This window comes from Scomber scombrus, chromosome 21 (genome assembly GCF_963691925.1).
Source record: "Scomber scombrus chromosome 21, fScoSco1.1, whole genome shotgun sequence".
NCBI classification, from domain to species: Eukaryota; Metazoa; Chordata; class Actinopteri; order Scombriformes; family Scombridae; genus Scomber; species Scomber scombrus.
Window position 1 is genome coordinate 16,168,915 of NC_084990.1, and position 21,900 is coordinate 16,190,814.

The following is a 21,900-nucleotide window of genomic DNA, read 5'->3' on the forward strand; positions in this document are numbered from 1 at the left end:
ATGCTGCCTGCTGTTGTTAAGCTCTGCTGTGGAATCTCCTACAGACACCTGAGGAGTATGGCAGGTAAACACTCTCCACAAACTGAGGAAGAGTTTTCCCTTTATTCCTTTTATTGTCAGTCAACTATTATGGGTAAGACCGCTGAGGTGTTTTTCCTTTTCTTTTCTTTTCTTTTTTCTCAACTGTTCAATCATGCAGGACTTCAACGCACAGCTGTGGCAGTGATAGGCCAGGAGATCACTCATCTGCAGCGCTCGGGACAGATCCAACATCACATGAGAAAGCTTGTTGGTTTAAACTATGATGGTAAAAAAATAACAACAGTGTACTGCTGGTTTCATACAATTTTAAGGCATACTAAAACACAAAAATCTTTTACAGAACCCACACCAGAAGATATAAATTCTGTGCCAGCTAAAGAAGATCAGCTTGTATATATAAAACAAGGCCAAGAAGCGATGAGGAAGGCTCTCAACATGTTGGAGGAAAAAGATGGATGGAACGTCGAGATCACACAGGTAACATTTGATTGATTAAAGTGCCATCTTCTCCAAAGTTCATTTGTCTCCTCTCTGAAATGGCTTGAACCAGGTGACCATTGTGTTATAATTGCACCTCTGCTTGTTTGTTGTGCCTTTTAGAGCAATGGAGATGTGATCTGTAGCAAAGTGATACCGGGGTCCACAAAGGTCTTCAGGCTGGAGGCAGTCCTGGAGGCCAGCCCGGATGAACTTTACGACCTCCTGTTTGTCAGATTAGAGGAGATGCACGAGTGGAACCCGAGCATCCAACATATCAAAGTGAGCCTCTGACCTTTCAACGACTAACACAGGGCTGCTGTTGATGATCTGATATTTCACCAACTATGAAACTATAACCTATAAAAAATACCACAGGTTATACAAAAGGAGAAGAACTTTTGTGAAAAGGTTTCCTAACTATATGTTCAGTTAAGACTTCTCTTTAACTTGATGAAGGTCTAGTTTTCTAGAACTTTTCTGTTTATAGCCACACTTCATTGACATCATGATGGATTGCAGGAAGTAATCTATTCTCACACTGCTAGACCCTTCAACAAGTACTTAAAATAATTTAGTCCATGGCCATCATTGTGTCTCTGTGTCGTAGGTTCTTAAGCAAGTTGGACCTGAAACGATCGTCACTCATGAAGTTTCAGCAGAGACTGCAGGAAATCTGATTGGCCAAAGGGATTTTCTGACTGTCAGACACAGTTCCAAACAAAAGTCCCGCATTTATCTTGGAGGAGCATCGATTAAACTGGAGTCCTTCCAACCTCAGGAAGGATTTGTGAGGTAGGCAGACATCTGCAGACAAGACACAACTACATGAGCATGCATTCAAATATATTCCACAGCTTCATTAAACTCTCATATGTACAGTGTCTTATTAGAGTACTCTCAGTTGCCCAGGAAATAATATCGGGCTAATTTCAGTGGCCTTAAAATCTAAAGTCTCATCTCATATGTATGAGATAAAAAAAAATAATTACTGTAGATGAATCTCAGAGGATTTTGAAGAATATGAGAATATATCAACAGATGGAAACAAAACCACATTTTTAGCCATTATATTTAAAGTGATACCTTGGCTGAATAAATGTTCCAATTTCTGCAGTTTTTCCAGTAAAAGTCTTCTTACAATGATGGATATGACATTAAGGCCCTGTAAATTTGTATATATTGAGAAACACACACAATTTGAGAACAGCTGGATAATGTTCTAGTTTGAAATAATGATGTACATTATGGACTTACGCGTGACTCAGAATAAACCTTACTTCAATACTGTTGCACTAATGTGTTTGCATTATAACAGAGCTGAGGATGGACCGACCTGCATCATTATTGAGGCTCTCGACAAGGATTCAAGAAGAAGCCGCTTCACATGGCTTCTTAATATGGATGTAAAGGTAAATTTATGACTTTTGTACTTTCCATTTTGTGCATGAAAATAGGAAAAGCAGCTGCAGACTCCAATGTGTGCAATATTCATTTATTGCATTAAATGTGTCCACAGATGGTAGTGTGCAGAGTGTTTTTCTATTACTGTACATTGTTTCTTGGCTCCGCTACTTTCTAGCCAGACTTTTATCTGAAGAGGAGTGAATTTCTAGTGTTGGCTGTTTTTTTGCTGTGCAAAATAAATAATTAACTTTACAAGAAAACAATACCACATACAATCTACTTCAGATGCAGGTTTTCAGCCTGGGAATTGCAATCATTGCTGAAGAAATGCTTAGGGACATTTGCATTTCAGGTCAGGATCTGCTCTTAAAGATGCTCCTGTCAAGCACTGTGCTCACATTCTCCCAGCATTAACAAAACAGAATCCAGCTGACACAAATCACTGTGATATGGAATACACAGTTATGAGATAAGGGGTACAGAAAGAGAATATACACCACAATAAAGTATGCTGGCTACTGAGATAAGGAGACAGACCTGAGGGGGCTGAGTTAGTGGAGAAGGGAGTAAACAGTACAACCAGTTAACAGCAGTATGACAAGAGATAAATGAGGAGCTGATGGTTCACAGTGAATAAACTGTGGATCCAGATGTAGCTGCTGTTGAGTGGATTAACAGGTGCTGTCTGACTTAATGTCTCATTTGGTACAGGATATACCAAACTGCATAGAAATAATGCATAATGTTCATATGTACATATATCTTGTCTCATGTATTATTGTAAATGCTAAGTGAGTTGTTTTTTGCTCTTTTTTCATTACTACTGTTACTACTATTTTTGAGCATGGAATTCTTCATTCTTGCCTTGAAAATGAAAGTTTGTCGGCAATGATTCATCTCACTGTGTTCCTCAGCTGATCCCTAAACTTGATTCTATTATTTTTTAAACTACAATTTTTCTTAGCCTTATTATTAACTTATTAACTTTTTGTATATATATGTATGTATATTAGGAAACCGGAAATGCTGTTTAATATATTACATTGAAGACAGTAATACTGAATACCAATTTCCTTAAGACCTGCATATGTATATTTTCTATAGGAAACCATATTTGCATATGAACAGTACATATTTATTGTACACACCACCCTCTTTTGTTTACTAACAGACACCTAAATGAAATTCAGGGTTCTAACAAAGACAACACTGTTCTCAGGGCTGGCTGCCAAAGTCAATTGTCAATCAGACGTTGCCCAGAGCACAGCTGGATTTCACCAGACACCTCCGCAGACGCCTAACAGCGAGTACCACCCTGGGCTGATTGAGTCTGTGTGACACCAACACTGCAGCAGCGGCACCTTTTCATCACTCACAGGGGAAGAGTGGGAGATGCAGTCTGGATGTCCTTTCAGCGAGAGCAGAAAGGCTGCCTGGAGGAGACCCTCGACTCCAGCGCTCTGCAGGGCAGAGCTGGCACAGACGAGTGTCAGCAGACAAATACCAGCCTGGCAGATGGAAGCTGACTAATAATAGGAATTAATGTCATGGTGTGCCACTCAAACCTCATTAAGATGTCCTGATTAGGAGTCATTACTTGTCTGTTGACACACAACTAATTGCCTGAACCCCTGCATACGACTGAAGCAAAATTAAAGTGCTTGAATGTGCCTATATTGCCTGGTTCATTTCCATCTACCACACAACAACACTCCACAACAGGTGTCTCAATTCAGGCTGAACTAATTAGTTAATGCACCTGAGACATTTAAAAAAATTCAAGAACACTTGATTGCAGTAGCTATTACAAATGTGTCCTAACATACTTTTGCAGGTCAACAAATCTAAATACTGTATAACAAGAGTAAATGGTGGCTAAATTGAGTACAATGTACAAAGTGAAACAACAAGAATCTCAGTTCTTTTAAACGTGTTTTACTTTGTTCTCTTTACCACTTAAAAATTCAATAAATATTAACATTTAAAGCTTTCATTCACGTACGTATATACAAGAACTATACAATAAACATAATGATGTTATGAACTGCAATGCAGGAATGGTGTAACAGTATGACCAACCGCAGTCTGTAGACTTACAGCGTTGCCCGTATTTTCCAGTTTGCAACATACCTTCCGTTCTAGTCTTGCTTGTTAATTTCTTTTCATAACTTGAAATTTACACTATATACATTATTATCTGAAAAATATAACAGTTACAAAAAATATCATAATGTGTTTTTCTTACATTTTGTTTGTTCATTTGTTTGTTGTTAAAGCATAAGTGACTGACTTCCACAAAGGCAGACTGAGGGCATGCTACAGTGGGGTCGGTTTGCAAACGATCATGATTCTTGACCAATGAGGAGAATCACTAGTATGTTGGATTTGGACAACAACAAAAAAAAGCACCAGGGACAGAGAAGCCATGAAGCTCCCTGCCAGGAGTAATGACTATGGAGTCCTGAGTTGTGCCATTGGAATAATTATTGATTTATCTGCTCTTTAATTTTAATAAATTGATAAACTGATAGATTCTACAAAAAAACTATAAAAATCAATTAATTATATTTGCATTAAACTGATGCATTAAACGTAGAAAAGTAAAAAAAAAAAAAAATATTAAAGTGATTAATGAAGGAATTAGCCATGGAGCTAAAGGAGACAACAAATTGTGAAATGAAATGTAACAGTTACATTAGGGAGGGAATAAAAAAAATAAAAAATCCATTTCGAAATCATAATTTGTAATATTTAACAGCTTTTTTTATTCTGTCATTTAGAAAAGTCTATAATTATCCTGGTGGCACACTCTGGACTCCATAGCTGACACATGCACCTCCAAAATCATGGACCTCTTCTCACATGTTCACAATACAAGTTCAATAGTAGTTCTAATGCACTTAAAAAAAACAGGCTTACACAACTGTACACAGATAAAAACATGAATGTAGCAATGCAGTCATCACATTTTGAACACGTCTTGTAGTCGTTTTAGTTTACAGCACCTTCGTTTTGACAACATTTTTTCTTCCGTTTCTTCTTTGAAGCACAGAGGACAGAGCGATGCAGTGTCGCTCTGGAGTTTTGATGAGGTAACCATCACTGGTCTGGTCTAAGTTCACTGGCATGGAAAAAAAAATCTTTGCAAAAAAGAAAGAAATAGTCTATCAGACGCTGCAATGGGTGAGCTGATGTATGAGACCGTCTCACTAAGCAGCACGATCACAACATCACTCACTGTTCATTTCTGAGCTGACAGGGTTCTGTGACTTGAGTCTCTCTCGGATCCTAAATTGTCCCTTCTTGACCTGGCAGCGACTGGGCCTAAAGTGCTGTTTGGACTGTGCTCTTTAGAGGCATCTCCACTGGAGTCTGCTGTTGGCCGTGGCGGCCCTGGAGGTAGAAGAGGCCCTGGGTCTGAGTCGGCGGTGGGACCCTGGGGCAGAGCGGCACCCGTGGATGCCGAGGCTTCAGCAGCAGCGGTGGCGGTCGTTGGCACCTGGGCAGTGGAGCGAGGTCGTCTGCTGATGGCTTTAGTGGTTTGCGGCGGGCTCTGGGTCATAGCGGGTAGAGGAACCTTGGGTGATGCAGAGTGAGAAGAAGCAGAGATCTCAGGTTCCATTGAGGCCTCTGGGATGCTTGCGAGGTCAGGAGCATGTGTGGCGAGGCTTTCTTTTTTGTTGCATGACTCACAACAAAGTTTATTATATCCAGGGATGGAACAGTAACGGGCAAGAACCTCCATTTGACAGAAAATCGATTTATCCCTCAGACATGGCTCATCTAGCAATAACAGAACAGAGAACATCACTAAGAGCAAGATTGAAAATAAAAAAAGATTTTTACCATATGTATACAGGGTTAGAACAAAGTGGTAGATACAGTATCTGAGACAAATCATATAAACTTACTTGAAGAGATTTTGAGGACAGGGTTTTCAGGAGCCCTTTGGTGTACAGCTTCGTCTTTTATTGTAGAGTTTTCCATGGTTTCAATAGTGAGAGAAGACACTGGCTGTCCTGAAGTTTACAATAACAGAGAAAGGACAAAATGTTGCTAAAAGTTTGGAAAACATTGCCAAATGTGACCTTAAGCAGAAGCCACAAGAACCAAGAAAAGCTCTTGACAACCTCTTGCTACTGTAAGAAAACAGAGCTGTGTTGTTGGAAACCTATAATAAAGCTTGGTGCTATTTACAGGACACAGGGCCCAACCTGGACTTCTTCTTCATGTTTTTGACAAAAACCACACCATTTTCCACTCACTGCCCACTCAGGGAAACAGAAAAATTAGCTCCTGGTTCTTTGAAAAGGGAACAAATATGAGAAAAGCTGTAGGAGTGCAAACATGTTTTGACACAGAAGCTGAAAGATATTTTTCTTCAGGGTTTCATCAGAAGGTTCTTTATCCTAAAAGTACATTAAGTACTGTGCAGTTACAACAGCTGGTGTAATCCATCATACAAACCAAAAAATACAATACATAATGTATCAAATAGCTTCATGTAAATTGAATCCCAGGGTGAGGGGAAGGTGCCTAGAAAGCCTTCAATTTGGGACTGTTGTGTCAATTTTGCTTTGATTGCTTTGATTTGTTCTCTTAGACAAGTCTAGCTGTTGGCACTGGCTTCTTTTCATATTCATGAAGAAATTATCATATGTTCAACTTCTGAGTCAGAATAAAATCCTACACTATCTGAGGTGTCCTTATTTGCTCTTGCTTGAATCTGCAGTTAGAGGATTATGATTAAATGTGCATGATGCAGCCACCATAAACACCCACAGGTTTTTCAAAAAGCATACAAATCTTTACGCCAGTTCTTTAGTCTGCATGAAAATGCAGAGGCAGTTTCCCTCTAACAGAGAGTGTAAGACGAGCAAAAAACTAACTGGTAAATTGGTCTCTAACAACCTGTATTTGGATCTCACCTGGACAAGAACTTAGTTTGCAAATGAGGACTGTTTCCGGCTTCTCGCCTTCACACTCTCCAATGGTGTTGTCGCTTTCCTTGCAAACCACCTGCCTTTGCTGAATCCCTTCGCCGCAGGTCACCGAGCACTAACATAAAACCAACACAGGCACACACACACACACACACACACACACACACACACACACACACACACACACACACTTACAGTATATGAAATGTATCAAGCTATTATTAGTGTTGTATTAATAAAGTTTTCAAACTCTATCACTGTAGTTAAGTTTGAAAGTCGTCAGAGCTCTTGACAATCACAGCCAGGGTCTGCCCATATATGGCAGTTATATCTTAACATGAGCACCTGAAAAGTTTATTTGTGTTTGATCATGAAGATCATGAAGTTATGACATGTTCATGACAGGATATGTCAGTGTTGATAGGTTTGCCCTCAAAGTGACATTACTATAATGACAACTGTAATTAATGTTTGTCAGTTTTCATGTTCTGCCAGAATATGAACGAGCCCTACAAATACATAGTTGATACTCTTCTGTATTTTAATGACTTGGCATGAATAAGAAACAGATCAGTATCAATGGATATTCACTCTGTACCCAAATGTTGTCATATTTATTGCTGAAAGAAGACAGTTCATAAACTGTTCAGAAAATAATAAAATTATAGAAACTCAAATTAGTTGCTTATGCATAAGATCCCCTGTAAAACCACAGGAATGGTGCACATGCAGTATTATTTTAATTTAAGGTGTTCATTTTTACTGGAAACAGTAAGGATTTAATACAAAAAGACAACAAGATTCAAGTTTTGAGCAATAACATTTCACTGAGTTACATGTAAAGATTCTCTTTTTTCAAGACAGAACAATGGGGCAGAAGTAAGGTATATGATGGCTGTTTCTGCTCAAAACAATACATGTGATCATTTCAGAGCTGCTCTTAAAGGTTGCTCTTACACTAAAGAGTGTAAGTTGGATCTATTAATAAGTGTGATTCTCACCTGAGACCACGCCCCCGTCCTCCACTGGGCAGGGCATGTGGTGTGGTTACAGGCTCTCCTCGTCTCTGGACGATCCTCAGTGCAGTGTTTGCTGTGGACGGGCCTGTTGGTGCCGTTGTGGAGCGCCTGCATGCACTGTACCACCCTGGTCTGGTAGCCGAGCTTCCCACAGGTCTTACTACAAGGACTCCACTCTTCCATCACCCACCTGTAAGCACAGCAGGCTCTGTACATTACACATGACATTTACATTTGTTTCTCTTATTCCCTCTGAAAGGCATACATCATGACAGGATGACATTTAGTATTGAGGCAAAGCCATTATCAAAGCCATCATAAGCATTATTTTAATGCTGCACTAGGTATTGAAATATAAATGCACAGATGTTTGATCTGCACAGTAGTTCAACGTTACTTACGTGGGTTGGCTGCACTCTTGGACATTGCAGCGTTTGCGGATGGGTTTGGGCTTTTTACTAGTTTCACAAAAGTTGCGATGCACCAAACGACTGTCACTTTTCCTCCTGCATCCATATTTTGTGTACTGTATGCCTGAAGGACAGAAATACAGACATACAGCATAAATTACATTAAATACACTAATCTGGGTGATCTATGTTCCTAAGGAGCCATTGGCACATAACATATATAACTTGGGAGCATCCTATACATTCTGGGAAAAAGTTGTGTGCATTCTGTCTAAGGTGACAAGGAAAATGATTCTTTTATATCCTTGTTGTTGTTGTTGATTGATGTCTCGATTGTGACTTGAATTGAGCACAGCACTAATGGCTGTTGATGGGCCTACCAGCAGCACAGAAACTATTTGCTCAGAGATGGATTTTGTCACACAGTGTTTACAGTTCTTTGAAGATGTCACCATGATGGAAATGTCCACAGCCAAACTACACAGGGAAAAGACTTCAACTATTGAACTTTATTCTTACTTTACATTACTTTGTGGATAATACTCCTTATCCCTCTGTAGATCTAACTCATCCCTCTCTTTGTTTTTTTGACTACGTTTTCTGTTTTTGGATATGTATTTATTTTATTATAGTTTATTATGGTTTCCTTTTTGGCTGGGTGGCAAAATAAATAAAATAAAAATAATAATACTATTATTATAATTATAGTTTTTAGATATCTGTGCTTTCTCTGCAATCAATAGATCTTAACTGTTTTGACAAGCTGGCATGTCATTCTCACATACTTCATCAAGGCTACAACTAAAAGTTTATTTTCATTACTGATTAGTCTCTTCAATATTTATTCAATTTTATTTATCTTATAATCCTAGATTCCCAAAAATCTACTTAATCAATTTAAAACAGAAAAGAATCCTCATATTTGAGAAGCTGGGACCAGCAAGGGTTTATAACCTGCCATAAATTACTTTAATCATCCATAAAAAAAATTGTCATCAATTAATCATATGAAAAATTAATTAAATTACTAAATTACAAAATGTCAAGCTTTCAACAACAACAACAACAGCAGACTAGATGCATCTTTTGCTGTCCTCTTACCATACTATTTGCCATTTATTTTACACATACACACACTGACCTCCCCCACAGGGTTTGGAGCATTGAGACCAGCTCTTCAGTGCCCATTCATAAGTGTCCAGTTCAGCCAGAAGCACATTGTTGTTGGTAATGAGCGGTAACAGGTCCTCATGTATAATATACTTATATGTCAAGCTGATCTTTATGTCTTCTTCTTGGGGAATGACCTACAAGAAATAGAGTAGACTTAATTAGAAAAACTCATAGTAAAAAAAAAGAAAAAGCGATGATCCACTACCATCCATACTCACCAGTACTACAATGCCTTCATGCAGAGGACCAGATGTTTTTAGGGTCTCTTTCTCACCATCGATAGAATACTCCCACTGTAAACCATTTTCGATGAAGGTCTTTGACTCAGCGTCTTCACTTTTTGCATTCAATATGAAGTTTCCAGTAACTTGATTCTTTACAGCTGTCAGTGAGGGGGGAAAAAATTATGCATAAGTGGTGAGAAGAAACATGCCTATCATACTGTTTTTAGTAGCACAAAACTTTTTCATTCATTAAAATCTCAAAAATTAAACAAATATTCAACCCTTGACAAAGAAGTCTGAGATTTTCCTCTAAGCAGGGAACGTGTCAGTATGTATTTTGAGATGTCTGGCATTGTGGTCAGCCAGCAGTAATTCCTCCAAGTTGTGTGTCATCTCTTCTTCCCATGAGCTAATAAAAGCCAGAGAGTAAAACAGAAGAGGGAGGGTTTGGCCATGGTGATCCTGACTCACCCTCATCAGATGCACAGAAAACTATTATAAACCGGAAGATCTGTTGGTCTGTCACACATTTTTACACCTAAAGACATTTTATTGCTCTAGTCTCATTATTTTTGATAGACCATTTGTGCTGCAAATTCCATGTACTGAACAGATAACACTGCAATCATTGTGTTCCACATACTTAGCCACATTTAACTCAAATCAAACATCATTAGCATGGCAGTGTGGTTTACATAACAAGACTCTTTTTTTCTTTTCTTTCTACGTTACCATTATAGCACCTGTAATCTGACTCACAACTTGTGTTAACGGTCCTTGCATGGTCTTTAATATTCCCCCAGTACAAATAATATAGACGTCAAGCTTCTCTGGAAAGGCCACAACTGATTTCGGCAGACTTTTTTCCCAAGACACTTGACCTTGAACTGATCTGGATGAAATTGTGTTTATAAGAACATTTCTGTATCATGAGAGCCCACAGGGAGCATGCCTGTAGCTAAATTTGCTTTGTATCCTGAACCATGATTGCATTCATTTCAATAACTCAAAAGAATGCTAAAAATCTACTTTTTTGAGATTTCTAGCTTTCTCCTTCATACAGCTATACTCAGCTTGGATTCACACCATCATTTCCACTACAACACAGAGTGAACTGGCCTTTATGCAGGAACAATTTAGTATTCTTACTCTAAATCTCTCTTATTTTCCCCAAACATTTTTAACTGTATAAACATGCTGCAAGTTGCTTGTTTTAACCTGATAAATGCCATCTTTTCATAGAAAAAAAAATTAGATTAGCATAATTTTATTTTAGTTCAAATGAGTGTATTTTCCGCTGCAGAGAAAATCAAACTCACAGCTTGTACAAACACTTTCATCATCTGTTGGATTCTGTTTATATCTAAGATAAAATTCTCAGTACAAAAATTGATGTGAACATTTTTCTTAAATCACTCAAATATGTCACTTAAGAATGAATCAATTCATATGAGTGGTTCTTGCATTAGGTTCAAAGTTTCTGGAAAGATTAGTTGCAATTACATTCGTTTCATTTTTTAAACCCACAAGTGATATTTTTATTCAGGCCCATTGTTTTGGAACAGTGACAGAAACTATTATCACAGATTCTGGACGAATAAAAGCAAATCTGTTTATTTTCATGTGTTAGCAACTTCTACACAAAAAACAATTTTGCTTCTTAGCAGCAATAGCATAATGTCTAAGTTAGAAAAAAATGTGAGCCACACTTACCAATTATATGAGGGGAAGTCTCATTCTCTTCAATAACAATGTGACGGGCTCCTATTGGGATGTCAAACATTTTCAGCATCCCTAATAAGACAAAGAGACACAGCATGGTACAGCTAAGAGTCTTGAGCAGCAGGCACTTACTCTTGGTTGTAATAACAGCCATTTATTTCTGAATCAAGACATGGAGAAAAAGTTCAGTCCTTTTTTTGAAGATGTAGAATAGAGGCTGTGGGAGATGTCTGAATCAGTGATTTTGAGCTTAAACGATGACAGCCATCTCATATAATGGCTCAGCTGAAGAAAAGTTTCTCATTTCAGCGTTGGCCTGGCCACATAGTTGATAATTACCATTCTTTTTGGGTGTCTTGGTGAGAGTGAGCTTCACGGTGCGACAGTGGGAGTTGTCCCCCTCACACACTCCACATTTGTCCTCCTGCTTGTATGAGCCGACCTCCTTGTCGCAGCCTACATGCTACGAAAAAGGGGAAAGGGCAGAAACAGAGAGTGAGTCAACTCAAGGGAACACTGCCTGTGACTTCTATGTAGACTGAGATTACTCCTCTGGGGAAATGATGCCATGGGAAAATGCATCTGGTTTGAAGCCCCAGCTGCCTGCTTTGAGATGCACATTGGAAACACACTCAGACATAACAGGAATGCAGCCAAAATGCTAAGTGGCTTGACTGCAATTGTAAGTCTCAATCTTCCTTATGTCCAGTTTGAAGATTGAGACAAGACAGAGTGCTGTATTTCCTTTACAATTACAGTATTTACAGTTTAGCTGTCGTCTTTATAATTCTTTCCAAGGGCACTATGTTCAACATCGAAAGACACTCTGGTGGAGGTTGAGTCACTCTGGGAAACAGACCTTTTCAAGCCCCTGAGGAATATCCTGTCAAATGATAAATATCACCTGGCAGGAGCTCAGTGTGGATGCTCCTCAGGGGTACTCCACTGCATATGGGTGCTGATCTTTGGCATAAAATTTACTAACTAAAAATATCTCACATGAATATTAGATTGGTATTTTGTAGTGTTTTCAAATTATCTAAAAGGAAGTTGAACTTGAAAAAAAAGTCTTATTTAATGAAAGTTTCAATTAAAGGGAAGCTTAGCCAATGTATATATTAATGTCTGTTTACAGGCCTCGGGGAGCACAACTGCATATGTGAAAACAGTTGTATGAGGTCTTTTTTGGCTCCAGAGGAAATGTAATTTGGGGCTGAAGACTATGAGTCCAGAAACGGAAAAAGTCTGGAGGTGTAGAGTTAGAAAGAAGTGAGGTTACCAGACCTCTGTAGCTTCTCATTTCTGCTTAGCTGCTGCTAACAAAACAAACCCCAATCTCCAACTGAACTGTAGATGGGCGAGTTGCATTGTGGATAATGTAGGCACCAGATTTTGACAAGGAGGAAGAATGTGTGGAATACCTTTTTTTTTATTGTCCATTGTTAGTGAGACAGTTTTTAATTATGTGTAATAGCTTCAACACCCAACATTATAATGTGATATTTAACATCAGGAGAATTGATCACATTTTTTTCAAAGGCTACTACCATAAAGACATACCAGACACTCTCCTCGAGCACATACGCTGAAGGGTTCAGAGTAGCTGCAGCGGGTCCCATCATGCATCACCTGGTTCATGAACACCACCTCCCCTGTTTCCTTTGACTTACAGCTCAGCTCGCACTTACGACCCTCTGAAAACAGAGAAACGCACACCCACACACACACCTTGGTTCATCCAAGTACCTTCAGAATCTGATTAAGACATCAGCAGGACCCAGAGGACAGATAACACCCACCTGAACGTATATATGCATGTGAGCAGTTACTCCTGCAAAAGTAATTTGTTCATTTGTTGATCTGCGAGCAACTTCTTGAAAGAGACTTTACTTCGTTCTTTACAGACTTACCATCTGGGTGCTCATACGGTAGCCAGGTGTGCTTGATGTTGTTGTGGTATTTGTTGCTCCTCTGGACGCACTGCTGTGCACGGAAGTCCTCATATGGACCTGCACACTCCTCTGTGTTGCACATTTGGTAGTCAAAAGCAGAGCCGGGGCAATCTCGGCCACCATAGGCAGGCCTGAAAAAAAAACAAAATTATGCTTTTAAAGACAAGTTGTGTTGCCTTGAAGGAAATCTATTTAATACAGTTACCACTTTTGGCCACCATTAAGTATTACAATTAGTTTTGTTTAGTTTTTAAACCTGATCCTCCATCACACAAAATTAAAAAAGTTTGGAAACTTTATGAGATGGAACAAATATAGCAGCACATGCACTAAAGCTCCTCCTACTTAATGTATTAAGCTGGAACCTCAATAAAGAAATAAATGAATGCAGCATGTAAAATTGTATTTAATTTGTACTGTGTAAGATGCTGAAATGCATATAAAATAGTGCAGTGCCCGTGCAAAATCTGCGTGTGTTTTTACTACAAAGTCAGACATCCCAACTCTCCCGCATTTTGATAGCGGCTCCCTGACGCCCGCAAATGAGCAAAGCGTCCTGATAGCTCTGTGTTGCCGCTAATTTTGGTTTTCATACAAACGGTTTAATGCTTCATTCTGTGACTGTGTCATTAATTGTGTCCCAGTGTCCCAAACTTCTGCCAGTTAAACGTCCGAAAAATAAAGCAAAATGTTTTCCAAAAATGTGAAAGTGATTATTTGTTGTCTGAGCTGGTTGTGGATGTTTAATTTCTTGCAGCTGTGAGCAGCTCTTTCATTTTAGTCTGCATACTGAATACTTGTTATACTTTGAGTGCACTTTTTATGCTATTTATCAGTATAACGATATAGTGATAAAGTATATCTTTATCAGTATATCAAATTTAAGATTTGAGCACTCCTGCCACGTGGAGGAGGGCGAAAACAAAACACAATCAATTTGGGGGCTGTCATCAAGCCTGTCTAGACTTGACACGGTAGCAGTACCTTTATCTGGAGCACCTAAGTGGCATTCAGCCTCGGATGCTAGTAATATGGGTAGTAGATAAATACTAATCAGATGATCCTCAAACTGAAAACTCTAGTAGTGTAATACTCATGATACAGCCCTAGAATAATGACTTCTCCATTTCCAAACAGTGCATCAGTGTTTTATATTCTATATAACTGTGCATTTCCAGACAGTTTAACGGTATAATGTCGTGCCTGTGTACATTGCAGTACACCATAGATAAGAATTCTGAAGGGGGTCTTAAATTTAGATAAACACTTCATTAAATCCTGTAGAAGTCAACTGAATAACTAGAAGAATTGCTGAATTAAGGGAACATCGAGACATACTGTACAGTAGCTCATACTGCTGAACTCTTTCAGGTCATGTTTCTGCAAAGCCAGTGTTGGATCAAAAACAGGCCCTGCTTGCCAGCTTTGCATTCACACGTTTACAATATGTCATCATCTGTTGGATGAACACACAGATCATATGAAGTATTTGGCCACTGAACAAGTAGCTGCTTTTGTTTCCATGCGTTTTCTTTTTCACTTTTTTTTTGCCACTAAGAATCAGTTTCCTTGCCAACTCAGCACTCACGAAGGGTTGTTGCACTGTCTGTTGCGGGATCGAACTCCACCTCCGCACGTCCTGGAGCAAGAGCCGAACTTCGACCATGAACCCCAACTCCCATCATGGCCCTGGGGCTGTTGGCTAGATCTCCAGATGCAATGGCCCTTGAAGCACCACTAACATATGACAAAGTAAAAATAAAAAACAGAAAGGAAGACAGTAAAAAAAGAGTTGAGACTGGTGACAGTAAACTGTTTGAAAACCATTTAAACTCTTCTTCACCTCTTCTGACTCATTATTGCACAAAACTAATATAGTTTAAAGTTGATTTGGATATGATTCCCACCTTCCCCGGTGCACACTCTGTTCCATCCACCGGAGGACCTTTTTTGGTTTTACAGAAGTACTGGTTGTCGGGGTGACTGCACCACAGTTGCTTGCAGGGGTCATAAGTTCGAAACTAAATGACGAACAACACATTTCAGCTTCAGTTACTCTTTTGGAAATGTAGGAGTTAACACAATTCAGCTTTTTCACACTGCAGGAAAGTCACAAGGGTGAAAATCCACCCTTGCTACGTATATCCAACATCTGATGTGTAAGACTTCAGGTCTGTGTAAAATGATCTCAAGGTTCCTGCTGACTCAAAGGATTTAAATAAGTAACTCAAATCAATATTCTGGAAATTCCACAGATGTGAAGGACTTACAGCAGTGCACATTTTATAACCGACACCAAAATCAAAGCGGCACTGTTCATCCATTGAATAATTTATTCCAGGTAGCTCAGGAAGCTTGGGCCACTTGTGTTCAAAGGGATCATCCAGCAGGCAGTCATATGAGCTGAGGAGAAGATGGGAGTAAATAGAGTCATGAATGAGACATGTGAGATCTTTGGAAAATGGCAAAGGCCAGTTATGAAAAAGTTCTAAGAAAATCAATAGCGTATTGAGCCGCTTCAAACACAAGCTTTGCAGCAAAACAATCATATGGGGAGAATAGAAAAAAAGAAGCAATGGAACGAGAGAGACTGAACGTACTGGATATATCGATTTAGCTCCTGTTTGCTGCAACGTGACCAGTGATAGCGATGGAAAGCTGCTTGGACAAGGGGCGCCATGATGCTGCCCATACTGGTCTCATCAGCGCAGCGATTCCCCTGGCCATCATGCTCCATTCCTAACCTAAGAGAAAAACACAAAAAACTTTATTAAGCAGCAGGTGCATGCTGTGAAGACCAATGGTGACCAACAAAGTCACAGGACACAAATCTTACTTCTTCCCTGTTATAAAGTTAAAAAAATATATTTCACCATTACTTTAGGAGCAGGTGAGACTTGAGTACAAACCAACATGTTTGTACATGTCACTAAAATTTTAACTCAAATTATTCAAAATTGTATAATCTTACAGTAGTTATATCAATTTTAGGTTGAAGTGTTGGGTATTTGATTTTATTTTCAAGTTAGATAGACTACATTGAAAAAACAGGCCTCAAAGTGCTTGGGGGTCTATTTTATACCAGTACCTCCCACTCCCATTAATGTATTGTATATTTTTTGTTTATTGTATATAGTGTTTGGATATTGTTTTATTGTATATAGTATTTTATTTTATTCAGTTTTTTATCACTTTTCAAGAATACTGTTGTGTCAATTTTGAATTTCCCACTAGGGGGGTCAATAAAGTTACCCTACACTACCAACCTTACCCTAAAGTACAACCTCAGAAGTGATTACACCTGTTACTGCTGAAACAGAAATGATTACACCTGTGACTTCAGATTCAAACTGTCTGAACAAGGTTATGAAATAACCTGTAAATACAACAACTTTCTCAATTTTTTCCTGGGTTTTGCTAATGCAACATGGCTACATATGGTAAGGAACAATTAAGATCATCAGCAGGCTACTGAATAGATGCCAAAGCACAGATGCAGCAGTTAGAAGGCACAGGAGGACCCATACTACCAATAACAGAAGGTGGAGTGGCCGTCCTCGAAAAATTACTGCATGCACAATTTGCTATTTACGCAATGTTCCATTAAAAAACAGACAGACAAGTGCTTCTGATTTGGCACAAGGAATATGACTGCTCAGACAGTGCGAGGGACATTGCATGAAGTCTGTGGACAAACAAAATGGTGCAAAATTGCAAGATTAAACTTTGCCAAAGAACATGAAAAGGTGCCTGATGAATACTGGCGGGACACTCTTTGGTCAGAAACCAAAATAAATTAGTTTGGATCAGATGGGGTTCAGCATGTTTGGCGTCGACCTGGCCAGGATTACCACAGTGACTGCATGGTGCTGACGGTGAAACATGGAGGTGAAAGTGTGCTGATACGGGGCTACATGAGAACAAAAGGTGTAGGGGAGATGATATTTATAGAGGCAAGTTTGTACACCTAAATATTGAGTGAAAGATGCCTCCCGTTCTCAGGAAGTTTGGCAGGAGATGAATTTACCAATATGACAATGATCCTGAACACACTGCAAAAATCACATAAGAGTTTTTAAAGAAAGAAAAAGTGAAAACTTCGACCTGGCCAAGTATGTCCTCTGACTTGATTCCAACAGAACACCTTTAGAGTATTTCAAAGAGGAAGTTAGAACAACAAAACCCCTCAAGCAAAGAGCAGCTGAAAACAATCATCTGTGAAGAACAACAGAACATCTCTCCACACATTGGGCAAGACTGATATCATCCCTGCCCAGGAGGATCCAATCTGTGATCGAAAACAGATGTGGGCATACAAAATATTAAGAAATAAGAGAATGGAGTCTCACTAATTGAGGGTGTGCCGACTTTTGTTGCAGTTCGTTTTTAAATATGGACCTTTCATAATAGTTGGTCAAACATTCTGTGGGTTAGGGTCATTTCAAATGAATTGGCTTGATTTTTCTTGGGTTATATCTAAAAAACAAAAACAGTTGTATTTTATGGACAAGATTTGCAATTCCTTAACATTATAGTGATATTAACCAGGGGTTTACTCAGTTTTGTTATACAATATGTTTATTATTTAACCAGGACCTGCAGTGGACAGGCTGCCAAGTTGTCACACAGAAAAGCCCAAACAAAAGTAAAAGTCAACGTGAACCTGTAAAGTGGAACTAAAGTGAAAGGACATAATCATACAGTACTGTGAATGACTTCATGGTTAAAAGTTCATTCAAAGAAAAAGCCACAGAGCAACCCTGATGTTTACAAGCTGGAGGCTATTTACCTTAAAAACAGAGCTTGTATAGGCCGAGTTTTGTACTGAAATTAACATAAAAGAATGAGCGCACTGCTGAACTGAAATCTTTGAACTGAAGTGCATGATTCATTGAATTTGTCTAGAAAGGAATAGTGATTTTTTGAAAATGATAACAGCTCGAGCTTTAATGATTACCCGTTAACTTTAACACAGTTCAGGGGGCCAAACAGCACAGATATTGCAGCTAAAAAGCTTAAAAGATGACATTGGAAGGGACTGGAGGTAAATATAATGAATAAAAAAGAACCAGTTACGAGGACTTACAACATTAACTCTGGCGTGCTGGGAAACCTTCATGGGGGTCATGGTTGTTGAACTGTTAAAAGGGTTCGAAGGCTTTTTCCTATGGACAAAAAACCCCAGGAACACCTCTTAAGGAGGACAGACCCTCAATGAGACATAACAAAAGTTACAAAAGCCAGTGGAACAGGGCAGGGGGTCGCATTTTGGCTCTCTATGGTGCTACTAGCATTTGTCATGTCTTTGTACTGAAATGAAATGAAATGTTTTCTTCAGTGGGTTAGCATGTGATCTAGGCTGTCTGTTAATTATAAGGCTTCACCCACTAACAGCTCCCCTTACTAAAGCATCCAAACACAATGAAATTTGTTTAAACGTGTTTAACTCTTACTGGACTTTACAGCAGTAGATACTGTATTTAAGAATATACTCTATAGACAGAATAACCCAGGATCATGCTTCAGCCCTGCAGCAAGACTGATTAAAGAAATCTTCAATGAGAAAACCCACTGAGAGGCAGAAGCTAGCTGAGCTGGCATCTGTCATTTGGTACGATAAAATGAGCTGAAATGTTCTGCAGGGGTTTCAGAAATAACACGTTCTGTAATCAGCCGTGCCTCATCCCATTGTGATTGAACAGTAAATCACTTCAATCTAGAACAATTGAAGCCTGTTGGACAGATATTCAGTGCTGGTTTATGAGGGTATTTTTTTTTCTGTTGTTGGGGTTCTTTCACTTGCACTCATATTCACTTCTAAATAAGGGGAGAAAGCACAACACTTAAATACTAATATTACTAATAATTTTTTTAGAAATGGAATATGATACTGTGTATAGTGTAAAAAAAAGTGATAGAAGCTTCCTTCTCTTCTTCAATTTGAGACACGCAAATTGCAGAAGAGTCAGTGGACTGGTATTTAAACTGCAGTACCTTTGGCTTGATAAGCAGTTTCATCAGCACATATTAGCAACCTTCCACTAACAGAAACATTTCCATGCATGAATCCCTTGACCTGAGAAAATAAAAAAGAAGGGAAAAAAGGTTTTAATTTTAAATAGTATGTGACTGTGAGAGTGAAGGCACGTCTACAGGGTCGTCGTAAGCTCCATTTAATTACCTACAAAATGCTAAATGGTGTAGCACCTTCATACATCTCTGAATATTTAATACCCTATCCAACACAGAGAGCCTTGAAATCCTCCACAGCTAATCCTTCTTCTTCTTCTTCTTCTTCTTCTTCTTCTTCTTCTTCTTCTTCTTCTTCTTCTTCTTCTTCTTCTTCTTCTTCTTCTTCTTCTTCTTCTTCTTCTTCTTCTTCTTCGTATCATCATTATTATTATTATCAGGTGGGCAGTAACTGATGTTTTTCTGTGTCAACAACACAGAAATGCCTCAACACCATCCCAAAACCAACTGCCTCTTTAAGTACACCCACACATTCAACATTTTACACCTGTAATCTCATCTGGTGAATGAAGCCTGTGCTTGTTGTATTCTTTTGTATAGGTGATACAAGACTGCCATTAAATTAAGTAGCCTTGATAATAATGGCTTTTCAGTATTTGTACTTTAAAGATACAGTGTGCTGATAAGAAGGAATCCCTTCACGTTATTGTGGACAACATAATTACTATAATACATCCATCAATCCAACTACTATCCTCCTTTATCCTGCTCAGTGTCATGACAGGGTGAAGCTTATCCCAGCATGCACTGGGCAAAAGGCAGAGAATAATGTGGAGAGGTTACCGAGTCAAGTCAAGTCAAGTCAATTTTGTTTATTTAGTGCCAAATCAAAACAGAAGTTATCTCAGGGCACTTTTCGTACAGAGCAGGTCTCAACTTTACTCCTTAATATACAGAGACTCAACATTCCCCCCTGAGCAAGCAGTCCACGACAGCAGCAAGAAAAAATAACTCTCCTTTAACAGGAAGAAAGCTCAAGAAGAACTGGGCTCTAGGGGGAAGCCATCTGCCTTGACCGCTTGGGTTTAGAGAGAAAGAGTGAACGGGAGAGGGAAGTCTATCACAGAGCTAAAACGTGTGGAAGAACATATTCACACCAACTGGGAATTTACAGGAGTTTTCATTTTACTTATCTTGCATGTGTTTTGACTGAGAAACCCAGAGCACCCAGAGGAAATGCACGCAGACACGAAGAGACAGACAGGACACAGCTGGTCAGGTCTGCAGGACAGCTGCTGCGAAGGGACAGCTGTTCAAATTGCTCTCATTTTTAAGTAAGGAAATTTACATTATCGCAAAATTTGAATTAAGTCCAAATTTAACAGGTTAACCAGGCAAATTCTAACTCTGCAGATTTCAACCAGCCACGATTGTACACAAGAACAGAATTCTTCATCTACATTAAGAAAGGCTTTGAGTTTGTGTGATTTATTGACCCATAGAGTGAAGTTCATGCCCCATATGGCAGGGAGAATTTTGAAATTCAATTTCAGATGAACAGCTGCTCAAATCTGTCTCTTTCTTGAGGCAATCAAAAAAAGTCTCAAGGTTTTTGTATTGTATTTTTTTTTCATGGCAGTGTGTGACTGGCACAATACAAGGCATGAAAGTGCATACTGTATGTGAATTATGACACACATATCAAACTGACTCTTGATGCATTTCAGTCTGTCATGTCTCCCTTTGTCCTTGGCATTGAGAGGTTAATTATCTGCCTTTCACATCTGACAGCACTAATAGGCTGATGGAGGCAGCTAAAATCTGGGAAAGCACTTTAAATCTGAAAAGCTGTCAGCAAATACTTATTTGATTATAAACCAATGCATTAAAACATCTTGCATTTTTCTTATTATCTCCAGGATCAATTTTACATAATGGTCTTCAGACTTGGAAAAAATACTTTACATGCACATATTTCACTGACTGGAGAATAAGGCTTTATTCTGTGCATTATATCAATTAGATATCTCTCTAGTAATCAACTAAGGATTATATTGATTATAGCATTGCCTTTGATTCAAAACACCTAATCTATTATGGAGTGCTGTGTAAAATATAAGTTGCCCAGTATAATACATACTTGTGTTTTCTATTTTGATTCAGGCAGATTACATCACATGAGAAGAGTGATGGCGGGTGGATCATTCAATTATATTACGCTCTACTACAAGGACTCTTATACGCCTTTAAAAACCCAAATTTAATGATTACAGAAGAGAACTAATTCCGGTCAATCATTAATTTCAGTTTTTACTGGTTTCTAAAGGAAGGGTTTAAAAAAAGAATGGATCACTTCAATTTGATTGTCACCCTGTTTTTTGTTTATATACTGTAAATCATAAAGTTCCGCTTGATTGATTGCAAGAGTGCAATTCGCCAATGCTTGTTACAAGGACAGTTTAGCATATGCCTCTCATAATACAAAAGCAAATAAATGTTGATTGACTGTCACTGTGTCACTCTCTCTCCTCTCTCCCTTCTCCCTCACCTCTTTATTTTTC

At 38.8% G+C, this 21,900-nt stretch overlaps 2 protein-coding genes across 2 annotated transcripts in view; one reads left to right on the forward strand and one right to left on the reverse strand.

Moving 5' to 3' along the window:
• star2 (steroidogenic acute regulatory protein 2) lies at positions 1-3,316 on the forward strand. Its single transcript, XM_062442795.1, has 7 exons — positions 1-64; positions 200-307; positions 383-519; positions 643-801; positions 1,130-1,314; positions 1,838-1,931; positions 3,146-3,316. The coding sequence occupies exons 1-7, from the start codon at positions 1-3 to the stop codon at positions 3,248-3,250; spliced, it is 852 nt and encodes a 283-aa protein (XP_062298779.1). The 3' UTR covers positions 3,251-3,316.
• A 1,209-nt stretch (positions 3,317-4,525) lies between these two features.
• Positions 4,526-21,900, reverse strand: part of LOC134003513 (A disintegrin and metalloproteinase with thrombospondin motifs 14) — a 52,653-nt gene continuing 35,278 nt past the window's right edge. The window contains exons 8-22 of the mRNA XM_062442739.1: positions 15,970-16,113; positions 15,640-15,772; positions 15,277-15,390; positions 14,958-15,106; positions 13,328-13,500; positions 12,978-13,111; positions 11,757-11,880; positions 11,409-11,489; positions 9,690-9,853; positions 9,440-9,605; positions 8,290-8,422; positions 7,871-8,078; positions 6,855-6,984; positions 5,838-5,945; positions 4,526-5,709 (exon numbers count right to left, since the gene is read on the reverse strand). Of these exons, the coding sequence (XP_062298723.1) occupies positions 5,168-5,709; positions 5,838-5,945; positions 6,855-6,984; positions 7,871-8,078; positions 8,290-8,422; positions 9,440-9,605; positions 9,690-9,853; positions 11,409-11,489; positions 11,757-11,880; positions 12,978-13,111; positions 13,328-13,500; positions 14,958-15,106; positions 15,277-15,390; positions 15,640-15,772; positions 15,970-16,113 (2,503 nt within the window). The 3' untranslated portion in view covers positions 4,526-5,167. The remainder of the gene's footprint in view (positions 5,710-5,837; positions 5,946-6,854; positions 6,985-7,870; positions 8,079-8,289; positions 8,423-9,439; positions 9,606-9,689; positions 9,854-11,408; positions 11,490-11,756; positions 11,881-12,977; positions 13,112-13,327; positions 13,501-14,957; positions 15,107-15,276; positions 15,391-15,639; positions 15,773-15,969; positions 16,114-21,900) is intronic.